Below are 14,890 nucleotides of genomic sequence, written 5' to 3'. Positions count from 1 at the left end.
ACTTGTCTGTGAAACGGCAGCCATGGATGAAATAAATAAATACTAAATAATCATCAGTCTGGCGAAGTGAAACAGCTGAAAATTGCTCTCTGTCTATCAAGCCATAGACATCCACCATATCTGTAGCATCACGCATTTCAGGAAATGAAATCTCTATTTATTCAGGGCATTAGGAAATACTGTCCAATTGAATTAAGTGAAGAAATGCTGCTCTGGGATATATTTAGACCCTCTTTTTGTCTCTATAAATCAAGGATAGCTTACTATTTGCTAAAATTTGGCTGGATGATTATGAAACTGAATCACCACTCTAAGGCAACAGCTTCATTGATGGGAATAATAATATTTCATCTCTTTTAGTGAGTTTTTGTTAGAGGAAGGTTTCTTTCCAGGATATTGCTTTGAAATGATTTGTGTGAAGAAGGATTTTTTTTTTTTTGTCAAAAGATAAGTAGCAAAAGGAGATAAAATCCTCCAAAAACTTCAGAATGAAACAGTCTTTATGATAATAATTTTCTTGGCAGGACAAATTTCTTCCCCGCCCTTCTGCACTACAAATGAATAGGAATATGGCTTAATTTATCTGCCTTTGGAAAAGTTGCTTGATGCATGCCACAGTATGTCATATTTTAAACACATTATGCAAAAATGTAGCTCTCTAGAGAGGTTTATAATGTCAGGAAAGATGGAAGAAAAGGAGGGGGGTGATCAGCAACAAAGAGGATAGATTTGATTGCATCAATGAAGAATATTGCAACTGAAGGCCTAAAGGACCAAGTTGTGGCAGGCCAGCCTAAGAAAATGTATGTAGTTGATACCATGTTGATGGGACATAACTATCAATCATTCATGGATTTATACTGTTGGAAGAAATATCCTTCTGGGTTCAGTTCCAAGTGGGGAAAAGACACTGGAAACATGGAAACTGCTTGGAAAGATGGTTTAATGGTGGACAGGAATCACATGTCTTGAGTTCCTGAGCAGAATCATATGGCTTGAGTTCCTGAGCAGAAAAGGGCAGAGATGCTGAGAGTCCCTGGGTTTTATACCGTCTCTGGCTTTGAACTTCCTGGGGCACAGGAAGAGTATCCTGATTGATTGTCAGACTCCCAGGGGGTGTGGGTCTTAGCTAGCCTTGTTGGCTGATGTAATCTCCCCAGGTGCCATGTGGGGAGTTTCTGTTGCTAAATGGGTCCTATTGTGTTGCAGATGATGGTCCATTGACAAAGGGGGTGGGGGATTGGGTTTCTGCCTCTGGTCCATTGACAAAAGTGGGGGGGGCAGGAAAGTAGGAGCTGCTTTGTCTTTAAAACATGTTTCTCCATTTCTCATCCAGGGAAATATATTCTGCCTTTTTAATATTTCCTAAAATATTTCATTCTTCTAGGAGAGGGGTGGGTGCTAACTTCCTATAATACAATACGGAGTTGCAGTTGTCAACTCCAATTCTTAAAACACTTCCCAAATATTCATTTTGTTGTTGTTTGTCTGTACAAGAGTTTGCCATTCATTCTGGTGGAACTAGAGACTTACTGCAGCTTTATCCTTATCCCATCTAAAGAAGAAAAAGATATCCAAATATCCAAGTGAGTATGCTTCTTTGAATTTGGGCATTCATTACAAAAGAGAACAAAGCTTTTTCATGAAAAATTGTATGGCAACTTTCTTCCAGAGAATTATAATAGTTGCAATGGCAAATTACTATCTAACTTATTTATTCATTCACTTATTTTATATAATTCCTATGCTGCTCCTATTATAAAACTGTCCATGGCCCACAAAGATAAAAATGAAGCAGAAAAAAAACCATAGGAGTAAAAACTGTAAAATTAAAATAAAACAATGTTTATTATAACATTGATGAATATTTAAGAGGTTTAGAAACAGAAATATTTTATTGTTTCAACTTACTAGAAAAATTAATCAGAGGGGGAAAAAATAGAAAGATTAACGATCGTGCTGATTATTTTAATTCTGCATTTCACTAACCTTTCACTAACTTTTTCCTCAAACATTGCTCTCATTTAACTCTCCTTTATGCTTTCTCAAAATGGACAATTGCATTTTCCTTAAACACATGTTCAAAATAGCAACTTTGAGAAAAACCTGACATGCTTTGTGCTTAAAAATGCTATGTAAATTGCCATAATATAAAACACACTCAAGGGTGATATGAACCTAAATGAGAATGCTGCTACGACCAAAACTATGTGAATGAGCTGACAATGTTATTCAGCTCCAGAAACAAAGAGACTTTAGAAATGGACTTTTCTCATTTCAAATTGTCCAAGAGAACAGACGAGATAGTGTCTAAGAGATTCCTTTTTGTTTTCACAGATATGGAGATATCTCTCAGTTTCTGTAAACATAGTAAACAATTACTATGACATAAGAGATTTTAACTTCTAAAAATGGCCTTTTAAGAAAAGTTAATGCACCTTAGTATACTGAAAGCTATTTCAGTTAGTCAACATTAGTTCTTCAGTCTAATATTTTCTAAATATACCAACACCTGGTAATTTTCCTGATCTGAAGCTATTTTGAGTAACCTTAATATTTCTGGAAAATATTTAAAATGTAGGCAATGCTGAAATTCCACCTGTTTGGTTTAATATGATGCATTGTTCATAATTCATAGACTAAGGGTTTGTTTCATGAGAGGAGCTAAAAAGAGCTTGCTCCTGTGAGAATTTGTTGAACATTAAAAGCAGCCACTTCTTCCATGTTTTCTATATTCACTTTCAAAAATAAGACTGTTTGGGAAGCTTTTCAATAACAATAGCAATAGCAGTTAGACTTATATATCACTTCACGGTGCTTTACAGCCCACTCCAAGCAGTTTACAGAGTCAGCCAGTGGTGGGTTGCTACCAGTTCGCCCCGGATCAGGCAAACCTGTAGGGCGGCAGGAGGCTCTGTCCACCCGCCCGGACACTTCTGCGCATGCGCAGAAGCGTCACACGCGTGCACAAGTGCCCACAAGCAAAAGGTAGCGATGGGATTTGCAACCCACTACTGGAATCAGCATATTACCCCCAACAATCTGAGTCCTCATTTTACTGACCTCAGAAGGATGGAAGGCTGAGTCAACCTTTAGCTGGTGAGAATCAAACTGCTGGCAGTTGGCAGAATTAACTTGCAATGCTGCATTCTAACTACTACACCACCACAGTTCTCTTAATATTCTCTCAGTACTGGTTCTTTCCAATGACATGCTTCAAACTAAGACTTTTTCCAGGGCCAGGACTTTTTAAAAATATCCTAGACCATTCAAAGTATTTCAGCTCACTGAATCCTTACAATGAACAGGTTGTCTTCACAATTTCAAGAATAAAAAGAAATGTAAAATCCTCTGTCTGGATTTCAAAATGTAATTCACAGCAGAATTTGGAAATTGGGTGCAAACTGAAAAAGACTTAAGAACTGAGTTTAGAAGCAGTTTACTTTAGGAGAGTCAAGGATCTGGGTTTATGATTTAGCTAAAATACACTTTTAGTATCAGAACTCCTTGTTCTGAAAAATCCTGAAACACTGGTCTAACTCAGCTTATTCCAACCCAGTATCCTTCAACTATGTTGGACTATAAGTCACACACCTATTGATGAGCTGTTAGCTGACAATTGCTACCATATAACTTATACCTGAAAATAAAGCAATTATTATGAAGACATTATATGTCTTCCTCCCCCATAAAAAGGACAATCCTAAAATAGTAAATACAGTGGATCTTATATGCTAGTAAGTTTCTCAATACATTTTTAATCTAATTTGTCTAATTTCCAAATCTCTTTTCCATATTTGCTGGGAAAGGTGGAAAGACAGAGAAGAAGACAAGATGGATTGACTCAGTTACAATGATGCAATGGATGCACCAGGGGAAATCCTAAAAAGTTGGGGAAAGATGTGCTAAGTGTGCTATGTGATGCTAAGAGGTGACATCACTTTCATGGCACACAATCCAACGTATTTGAAGAGCAACAAAATCAGAATAGGTTCATTTAATCCAATATATGAGGATCTCATGTAATCAGTATACTAAATTGATTTTCCCAAGGAACAATTCTATAAAGCGTTTTGTCAATATGCATTAGAACTGCATCACTGCTATCAGTGGAAATATTCAGTTTTCATGCCTAAAATGAAATAAGCACTTCAGTATGTAAGAGGATACCTAGCTTATACAACTGAATTATTTCTGTGTTGCCTTCAGTTTGCAAAAAACATGTTATTAGATATAATAAAAGAGTGATTGGAAATGTGTGCCTTCATCATAAAATGAAAGATTAATAGTGTATATATTAGGTACTAGTGCTGGAATTGCAGTGGCTATAAACTCTATAGAATAGCTCAGTACAGACATCTCTAAAATGAGAATGGAGCTAAATAAATGGAAATAATTTTAAAAAGTGAAAGCATCCTCATCTGACTTCTCAAGTGATAAATCTTACAATGACGAAAGCTTGAATGAGGAACAATTTACAGTCTTAGAAATGCTTCTGAGTCATCATATTTATTAAGTGTGAATGTTACTGAAATCTGTAATAGCTTTTACATAAGTCTTGAGAATTGGAAAATGGTTTTGCAGTTGTTGTTATCATAGACATTAATTTTGGAAGCATGGGGATTGAATTCATGCATAATGAATGCAGGAATACCCAAGTGATACACAAGCTACCTCTGAAAAACTCCAGCAATTTGAGCTGAAGAATACTTACTACATGCAGTACTAGGCTTCTATTTTTAAATAAAAATTGCTAACTTTCATACCATTAACATCTTTTTATTATTCTGCATATTCACTATGACTATTTTGGAATACTACCAACAATAGAATTCACATAGAAAACATTCAGGGAGGCAAATGCAAAAGCAAACATTCATTCCCTTGGTATTCCTACCAATTGAACAGCTAGAGTAAGCAAGGCTGGACCTCATGCCTTGAGGCTTCTGTGCAGCCCTGGGAAGTGCCTCTACCCTTGATTGCAAAAATACTGTAGCGTATTCTTGCTATTCTGACATTATGAACAGTTTGATACTTTGGTATACTTTGGTGAATCCTCCACTTACAACCATTTGTTTAGTGACAGTTCAAAGTTACAAAGGCAGTGAAAAAAGTGACTTATGTCGGTTTTTCAAACTTACAACCATTGTAGCATCCCCACAGTCAGGTGATCAAAATTCAAACACTTGGCAACTGGCATGTATTTATGACAGTTGCACTGTCCTGGGGTCATGTGATCACCATTTGTAACCTTCCCAGCTGGCTTCCGACAAGCAAAGTCAATGGGGGAAGCCAAATTTACTTAACGACTGAATGATTCACTTAACAGCTGCAGTGATACACTTAACAACTGTGGCAAGAATGGTCATAAAATAGGGTGCAACTCACTTAACAACTTCTTAGCAACAGAAATTTTGGGCTCAGTTGTGATTGTAAGTCAAGAACTACCTTAATTAAAAATAAAAAATCTCAATTCTTTCTCAACTCCATCTCACCAACACATGTGAGGTCACTCCACCCAATCTGCAACCCTTGCCTCTTCCTAATATGGCATCCTTGGCCACCAAAGATTGCCCACTCTAACAGAGGATTCTTCTTTATCATTATACAGATGGCCAGAGAACCTACATGGTGTAATGGTTAAAGGCACTGAGCTAGAAACAGGGAGATATGAGTTCTGCTCTTGCCTCTTAGCCCTAGGAAGCAGTCAATGGCAAACCACTTCCAGAAACCTGTCAAGGAAACTTCTTGGACTTGTTCAAGCAGTGTTGTGGCCCATCAGCGGCCTGTGCGGATTGTAGCTGTTTCTGACAGCGAGGAGGTTGGTGTGGTGTTGCGCCAGCAGCCTGTGCAGCTGGCACCCGAGTCAGACAATGAGGAGGTTGGAGAAAGATGTGGTGCCAGAGGCAAGGATTCAGCCAGGACCTTCAGAACCTCCAGAAGCTCCTTTAAGTGAAGAGACAAAGAGGAGGAGCCCCTTCTCGATGCATGGGCGCGCAGAGCTGCCAAAAGGCAGGAGTGGCTCCTCAGGAGGAGGTCTCCTCGAGAGTAAGGCTTGGGGCTAATTGGCCACTCCCTTAGCCTATTTAAGGAGGAACGCTGACTGAAGCAAGTTGTAGGGAACAACTTAAGTTCATTCTCCTTCACGACTGGATCTCTGTGAATTGCTTCTGGGCTTTCTGCCAACCTCAGTAAGATTGTGATTCCTTTATCTTTGTTTTCTTGTAGGCTGTTAAGGAAGTTTATTTGTTTGGAAAAGACTGAGTTATTTTAGTAAATTTAAGTTTTGTACAAACTTTGTGTGTGCTGTTTTCTTTGGGGTCCGTAGCTGGGGCAGAACAGGCAGTCACTAAGAGTCAACACTGACTCAAAGGTGTGCACATGCACACCGACCCACACCTAATTATGTATTAATGAGGATGTGAAAGCTAACATCCAATGGATGTTCTTATTCCTGAAGTTCCAGGGAAGGAAATGATCCAAAGTAGACAAAATCATGACTTCCAATATTGCCAAAATGACTAAAACTAGAATCTCCCCAAATGTGTAAACATCCGGGAATACTTCCCTTAATAGTTTTAAGAAATTCATTCAAAATTACACACTGTTGGAGGTTTTTTAATTTATAAAATATTTGCAAATGGATTTAAATGAAGCTATTTAACTTTTATCAATTAAAAAAAAACCTATGGATCAGTATTTGAGGACTGTTTGCTTAAAATAATTATCACAGTTCTTAGATAATCATCTTCTGTATCCTTAGGAACCTGTCACCTTCCAGATGTTGATAAACAACAATTCCCCTGGATATATTATTGTTAACTCTGATAAGAGTTGAAGTCAGCAACTCTGGATTTTCAAAGAAATCAAAGATAACAAGATCCAGTAAGAATATTAAAACCCATTAGATAATTTTTATCCTTTTCATGGAAAGCTTTAAATCAAGAATCATAACAACAGACACAGACAAATGAAAATAAGAGAGCCTTGGTGGCACAGCAGACTAAAGCACTGTTAAATAACACCAGCTGCCTGCGATTACTGCAAATCTCACCAGGCTCAAGGTTGACTCAGCCTTCCATCCTTTTGAGGTAGGTAAAATGAGGACCCGGTTTGTGGGGGCAATAAGCTGACTTTGTATAAAAAAAGAACACCGCTTGGGGGGGGAGCGAAAGCCCTACTAAGCAGGTATATACAAAAGTATGAAGGCTATTGCTTAACGCATTGTAAGCCGCCCTGAGACTCCGGAAAAGGGCAGCATATAAATCGAACCAATAAATAAATAAATAAGTACAGATATATCACTGTCCATGTTGTCCACACATTTACTCTATTAACTGCAAAACAGCATTTTGCTATTCAAAATTTCAATCAATGTTTTCAATTTGAAATTGAAAATCTGAAAAGCAGCAAAAATCTATACATTTCAAAGTAAAAATTTGATTTTTTAAAAAATATTTTAATCTTATTCCTTCTTGAAGTAGCAGATCAATCCAAGATCTGAAACTAGTGGAGTCTGCATAATTGCTGAATTTGCAAAGTCTAGTTTGTCACTATTTTTTCAAATCAAACGAAGAGGAAGGAAATAAAACTTCAAAGAGAAGGTAATGCTTAATTGTTAGCAAGCAAAGATACATTTAAATCATGATTAGCAGGTGACGGAATACCCCTTTCCTCTACAAAAGTAAACTCAATGTAACTATTGTAGATCACACAGTTATTTCAATATAAATAAAAGTTAATATCAAATCCTTTAAAACACTATACATAGAACATGAGATTTGGCTTTCCTTGTAACTTTGTAGCATTTTCTCAGCTCATCAAGAAATAACCTTATATTTGTTGCCAAAATTTTGAAAAGCAGTACTATTTCTTTCTCACTCAGTTTGAAACTGATCCAGGGAAGAGTGGTTTTATGAAGCAATTCATTCAACATCCTACTGTTTCAGAATTTGGAAAAAGCCTGTCTCCCTCTCTCACACACACATACCCCTAACCGCTCAACAAGATTGGGCACTATGTCAAAATAACTGAATACTACAAATTTCTCAGTCTAACAGGATAACTTTGAGGTTCAACTCCCCAAGACACTCTTTTTTCCCCTTAATGTAGCAGCAGCACATCATTTGATGGAGAATGCTTATGCATCAAAAAATGTTCTCTAGTCAGGAAAAAGGAAGGCTTCATCAGAAATAAAACAGAACTATGAATACATTTCTATAGTATTAGCTTTCGTGGCATTGAATAAATCATGTCATTTAACGAAACATGCCCCCCAACCAATTTTAGAACACAGCAGATAATCCATCAATAACTACCAGGTTATTGATGCAATCGATCAGCAATCCAGGTTGATCAGAGGTTGGACATCACAGTGACTAGTTTATGACTAATTCTATAAACCATCCAACTGAGATTTTAAAACAGATAAAAGATGTTAATATGCAGCACCTTTTTATACGTCTAACTATCACCATTTCCCATAAAGACAGATACGCCTTTCCGTTTTTGCAGTGAGGAAAAAAAGGTGTGTCACTTGATGGATTTTTTTTTTTTAAAGTAACATGCTGCTTGGGTTTTAAGCTTCACCCAGTCTATATTAAACTAAAAACTGGGGCTGCCAGTTAGCTTTTAAATATAACAACAACAAAAACCCTTGCTTTTTATTAGGGTTGAGTCTAATAGTCAAATAAATGGCCCTTATTTTCAAGATAGCATAAGCAGCATCAGCTTTATATACAGATAGTTTCCCAGTGCAGACATTCACTTTCTTTCTTTTTCTTTCAATAAATATCAATGAAACAAAAACCTCTTTTTAAGCAGAAGATTTAGTGGCAAAAACCAAGTACTTTTGAAAATATACATTGGCTCCTTTCCAGGGTTTCCCTGAAGAGGTCATTGCTAATAGTTTTGGTCTCACACCAAGGCACACTAGCAAAATAGCCCGAAGCAGTCTTCTCTGCATCTCCCTCGCTCTCTCCTACCCACCCACTTATTCACAAGCACACACGCAGCCCGAGAACAATACACTCATCGGCGCGGTTCCTTTGCGCCCCGCCCGTCCTCTTCCCCCACCCCCCTTGCACTTAACGGAACAGCGTGACAAGAAGGGACCGGTTTCTTCATTAACTGCACTTAAAAGCTCTGTACGGTTTTAGTAGGCAGGCCCTCGCCTTAGAAAGGGTAGACTGGCCCGGCCAAGGTCCGCTCCAACCCCTCCACCAACACCGTCCTCGCCCGGAAGGTTGGGCCCTAAGTACATCTCTACCCCACTTCCCTCTCTCCCACCCTCTCTCTTCCCCGCGTAGAGGCAGTCAACCTGCTCTGTACCTGAGCTGTCCATGGTGCTGCAGTCGAGCGGCTGATGCTGATGCTGTCGCGCTGGGCTCCTGGCTGCTGCTACCACCGCGGGGATCACCCCTTGTTTGCCGAGGTTGCCGCCGCCGCCTCCGCCGCCACCGGTTCGCTCCCGGCTGCTGCAGAAGTCACCGTTGCTGTCCACCAGCTGCAAAGATTCATAGCCATCATTGTTGGTCTTTTTCCGGTAGCTCCCGAGGAGACTCATGGGCGAGTCAGACAGAGAGAGTGTCACCGCGGGCATAAAAGGCGGGAGAATCGCAAACAGCTCACCTTCCCCTAGAGGCGGAAGCAGCCACACACCCAGAGCGGGGCTGCAGCCCCAACAGGGCCTTACTTGCTGGCTGGCTGGGTGTGAGCGCAGGCGGTGGAGGCAAGCGACCTCCCCGCCTCTTGTCTCCCGTCCCCGCCTCTGCCTGGCAGCTATTGGAGCAGCCTTGGGAGGCACACCTTGCCTCCTGCTACAGACATTGAAGTCCGACCCTTTAGTCTCTAATGCCTACTGCTTTCAGGAAGCGATGCCCGGAAGCAATGTAAGAAGGCCTCCAGCGTGCCTGCGCACGTTTCTCTACCGCTTGGCTTCCATACCATCCCGCTACTTCTAGAGACCTAGAAAGGAGAGAGATCAAGCAGTAGGCAAAGCGGCATGGCCCCCTGCAGATCATCTTCATCCCGATTCAAGGCATTCAACATTCCAAGGTTAAAAGAAAGGCAGCGGGCCCAGGCAGGAAGTGGATAAGAATCTATCCCAAGATCTGAATCAAGCAGGCAATGGTGGTTGTTTTTCCCTGTGACACTCTCTAAGGAAGCATTACTTGGACTTTGAAGAAGCGGGGTAGAAAGAGTTGTTTATACTTTTGAAATTTGGTGTTGAAGATACAACTGATAGCCAAGAAGACAAACAAAAGAATTCTTGAACAAATCAAGCCAGAGTTTTCACTTGAAGTACACATGACCAGGTCCAAATTATTATACTTTGCACAAATTATTTAGTGGACAAGCTCTCTGATATCTATAATAATTCCAACGGTGAAAGGAAAGGGAAGATGAGCAGTAACAAACTGGTTGAACTCAATTACAGCATCAATGAGTACACTACTGGAAGTCCTATGGACCAAGTTGGAGACAGATCCACCTGGAGAAAAACTATGTGAACACTGAGAATCAACACTAATTTGACAGGACATAATCAATTCTCAAAACCTCACCTGGTGCCCTGTTCCTTCCTTGTAGCCCAAGCTTCCTTTGTATCCTACAAAAAGTGGGAAATTGGCCAACTTTCTGCCATCTAGTTTTTCCTTATCACTATCATCAGAGCCAGAAACATAGAAGATACAGTGAATATATGCAATAAAGTATCTAATGAAGCCTTCTTTACAAGTCACCTTCGCTAATTATACTAATATCATTCAAAATGTTACAACATTTTCATCCACACAATAAATGCTAGTGGTCTATGCAAGAGACTGCTATCTGGAATGCAGGTCCAAACTTTTACTAAGATAGGATAGCTTGGGTAACTAGAAGAACTATATTTGTATAAGTGAAACTCACTGCAATAACATCAGGTCTGTATATGCTGTCTTTTTATACTAATAATTAGTACATCTTCCAAGGAATGGTTTCTGTTTCACTAATTGTAATTGGATTTATTTAAATTATATCCCTAGGATTTGTATAAATTTATATATCTTATAACTGGTCAGAGTTACTTCAAATTGCAAGACGGGCAGAAAATAAATTTGATAATAATAGTTCTAATTCATCTCTAATCCATTTCCAATCCTGCCCATTCATGCAGTCAGAAATTCTAGGAGTACATTTAATTAAAATTGGTTTGTTTAGAAAACCTTCAGAGGTGCTTTGTTTTGCTTTTATTGGAATTTACAACTGTAGAAGTCAAACAAGCTGCAGGCACAATTTAAATATCCATAGTAAAAATCCATTGTTTCTGCATCAGATTCTAAGAGAAAAAGTCCCAAAATATTATTGGCTGGCATTTTAGACTGGGACATTCTAAACTAGAGTGTTTTTCCTAGCCTTGCTTGATCCAACCCTGTTCATATCGACATTTTTAAATAGAATAGAATAGAATAACAGAGTTGGAAGGTACCTTGGAGGTGTTCTAGTCCAAGCCCCCACCCGCACTCCCCACCCCCGCTTAGAAGGAAACCCTACACCACTTCAGACAAATGGTTATCCAACATCTTCTTAAAAACTTCCAGTGTTGGAGCATTCACAACTTCTGCAGGCAACTTGTTCCACTGATTAATTGTTCTAACTGTCAGGAAATTTCTCCTTAGGTCTAAGTTGCTTCTCTCCTTAATTAGTTTTCACTCATTGCTTCTTGTCCTACCCTCAGGTGCTTTGGAGAATAGCTTGACTGCCCTAGTCCTTTTCATTAAACTAGACATACCCAGTTCCTGCAACTGTTCTTCATATATTTTAGCATCCAGTTCCCTAATCATCTTTGTTGTCTTCTCTGCACTCTTTTTAGAGCCTCAACATCTTTTTTACATCGTGGCAACTAAAACTGAATGCAGTATTCCAAGTGTGGCCTTACAAAGGCATTATAAAGTGGTATTAACACTTCATGTGATCTTGATTCTATCCCTCTGTTTATGCAGCCTAGAACTGTGTGTTGGCTTTTTTGGCAGCTGCTGCACACTGCTGGCTCATATTTAAATAGTTGTCCACTAGGACTCCAAGATCCCTCTCACAGTTACTACTATTGAGCAAGGTACCACATATACTCTACCTGTGCATTTTGATTTCTTACCTAAATGTAGAGCCTTACTTTTTTCACCATTGAATTTCATTTTGTTAGAAAGCGCCCTAAATAGGGGATGATAATTCACAACAACTAGATTTCAGTATTCAATGGACATGCTGCAGCTTATGTTCTCATAAACACGTATAAAATCTTGGGTAAAACCCTATTCTATCAGATTAGTATAGTATAGCCTTCCAGTTGGAGATGTTATGGCAGATCAGTCATCCTGGAGGACAGTCGAAGTAAGATAGTAGACTGGATTAGATTCTTTAGTGGTGTTACTGAAGTACAAGATGTAAAATCTGAATTGAGCTCCCTGAAAATTACAGCCTACAAATCTTCTATTTCAGTACCCATTTATATCACATTATTGACAATCGCAGACAATACTTGCTTCTGCCTCTCAGCTGTTAACATAATTATCCAAGGTGCACCTTAACAAAACACCACCTGGTAGTTTTGCCTCCAATTTTTAAAAGACTCTCCAGTTGTGCTTCCAAATTTCCAGCTGCTAATGCTCTCAAGTCCAGTCCTTTCCCATGTTTCTATCAATATTTTTAGCAACCGAAACAAATAAAATATTATTAAAAAGGACATACAATCTTCAACGTTCAGGTATTTACAATGCAGGTGGCAGATCCAGACAGAAAAAGATAATCTGAGCCTGGGCTTGGTCTTCCTATATTCAACTCATATACAGGATCTGCTTACTATTTTCATATTATAAGAACATAAGGCAATTATAGAAACATAAGGCAATAAGGTTCAAGGTGTGGTGACTTATCCTTGTAGGAAAAAGGGTCTTTTGTACATATTCTTTTAATCTTTCCAAAGTTCATGTTTTTCAGATGTCTTGCGCTATAACTCCTTTCAATACCATGCTTAGCCATGCTAAATAGTAACCCACATGTGGACTGCACCAACTTGGAAGAGGCTGCTTTCCAATCATGTGAGAACTACTACAATAGGAAGCATTTGATGTGCATTTCTGAATCATTAAAAAAAACAATCCATATTTCAGACATCTTATGATGAACAGACCCATGAAAATCGGATGGGAGTGAAGCCAACATTTTGGCTATCTAACAGACTTTTCCCTCTTTCAAACAGCTATAATCTTCTTCTAAAATTCTTTTCTAATATTATCAACGTTCCATCCAGTTTTAGTCCGTCTTCATTGTTTTGCTAAGCCAAGATTTTTTTTCCTTTTCTTTATCAGTGTGGCAAAGTTTAAAAAAAGAGTAGGATTCCTGAGCCTTTTACAGTTTTGAAAGAGATAGAGAGAGGCAGAATATGATACCCACCAAGTGTAGCTTATCATGAAACTATACCACTTGCAGTTCCCTTTTTAAAGGGACATAAGCCTTTTAAATCTGGCCATTCTAATGTTTAAAATTTGCCAGTGCTAAAGTGTAATTTCAATTTGCATATCACATAGTTGTTTCTCCTCTTCATTCAAAAGAATGCAATTTGGTAAGGAATATACCAGGGAAGGCAAGTTGAAAGATGGAGGGGGAATCAATAAATTCTTAAACAATTGTTAAATGGAACCATTTTTATTCCACTATTGAATTTTATAGCTCTTTATAAGGATGTACTAATGGCTTAGTTTCAATTTTTAAAATATAGATGAAAATTAATTTTGTTGGAAATTTTGTCATGAAGCAGCAATTTACGAAGGATTTTGGTGCAAAATCATTTTACCCTTTAAAGATTGCTACATTGATATAATATGCACTGTGCCAAAATTCAGATTAACTAAACTTGGAATTATTGGTTCTTATCAAATAAGAGGAATATGGACAAAATATGCAGGGGAGGAAGACAACTTATGTCTGAGCTTATGGTATTTCTTCTATTTGTTTGTTTGTTTGTCAAACATGTACAAGATAACAAGTGTAGGTATCAACATAAACATAAACAAAGGAAGTAAATACAAATAAATGGGGACAGTAAGACAGGGATGGTAGGCATGCTGGTGCGTTTATGCACGCCCCCTTTACGGATCTCTTAAGAATGGACTGAGGGCCACGGTAAACAGTTTGAGGTTGAAACTATGAGGGTTTGAGGCTGTAACAAGGCTGTAATTGTGGTATAACTGTGTCTAACAAGAAAATACAAGATAAACCACAAGACAGCTTGAGAGCCGTATAATTTAGCTAAAACATTATCTAAAAGTTTTTCACATTTTATCCACCCATTAGCAAATTCTTCTTCACATATTCTGGGAACGTGTAATTTATCAACACACTGAAGAAAGCTTCTTTAATTGTTCTAACTCTTATGGTTAGAAATATTTTCCCTTTCCTTGGTTTTCTTATAACTCTTTCTTATAAGCCTATTGGAACCTCCTCTGCATTATTCTTCAGCAACACAAGGCTTCCAGATCTGGTAAATTATTATTTCATTATCTCCAGTCAGTTTGGGGAAGGCTGGTCCATATGTTTACTTGGAGGAAACTGCATTGTGGGATTTTACTTAGGAACATGCCTTTGTAAGATTGAAAACTATTGTAGTTTTGGGTGGAATACTGACCCCTCTCCAGTAATACCTACTGATTCTCTGTTAAAGTGATGACTGGGTTTTAGTGCCTTTAAATGAGTATATAATAGATACAACGTTCCACATAACTGTATCTCCAAGTATAGCACTATGGCGAAGGTATTTTCCAAGAACATGAATGTATGGAGGAGATGGAATCTAATCAAGGAGATTATTTGTAGGCAGAGGTTTGTCCTCTGAGTTTTGCAGCTTGACTCC

General features: G+C 38.5%; 1 protein-coding gene across 4 annotated transcripts in view; it reads right to left on the bottom strand.

The window, feature by feature from the left end:
• Nucleotides 1-14,890, bottom strand: part of DNAJC6 (DnaJ heat shock protein family (Hsp40) member C6) — a 64,671-nt gene that overhangs the window by 40,899 nt on the left and 8,882 nt on the right. For 2 of the 4 annotated variants that reach the window (XM_034433278.3, XM_034433279.3), the window contains exon 1: nucleotides 9,331-9,731. The exons of 1 other annotated variant lie outside the window; for it this stretch is intronic. In XM_034433278.3, coding sequence (XP_034289169.1) covers nucleotides 9,331-9,601 — 271 coding nt within the window. In that variant the 5' untranslated portion in view covers nucleotides 9,602-9,731. Of the gene's footprint in view, nucleotides 1-9,330; nucleotides 9,732-14,890 lie in introns of those variants that run through there. One more of the 4 variants, XM_034433281.3, reaches the window with a different exon arrangement.

This window comes from Pantherophis guttatus, chromosome 3 (assembly GCF_059756535.1).
Source record: "Pantherophis guttatus breed Tessera chromosome 3, ASM5975653v1, whole genome shotgun sequence".
NCBI lineage: Eukaryota > Metazoa > Chordata > Lepidosauria > Squamata > Colubridae > Pantherophis > Pantherophis guttatus.
The sequence above is the reverse complement of the archived record's forward strand: the minus strand, read 5'-3'. Positions and strand labels throughout refer to the sequence as shown.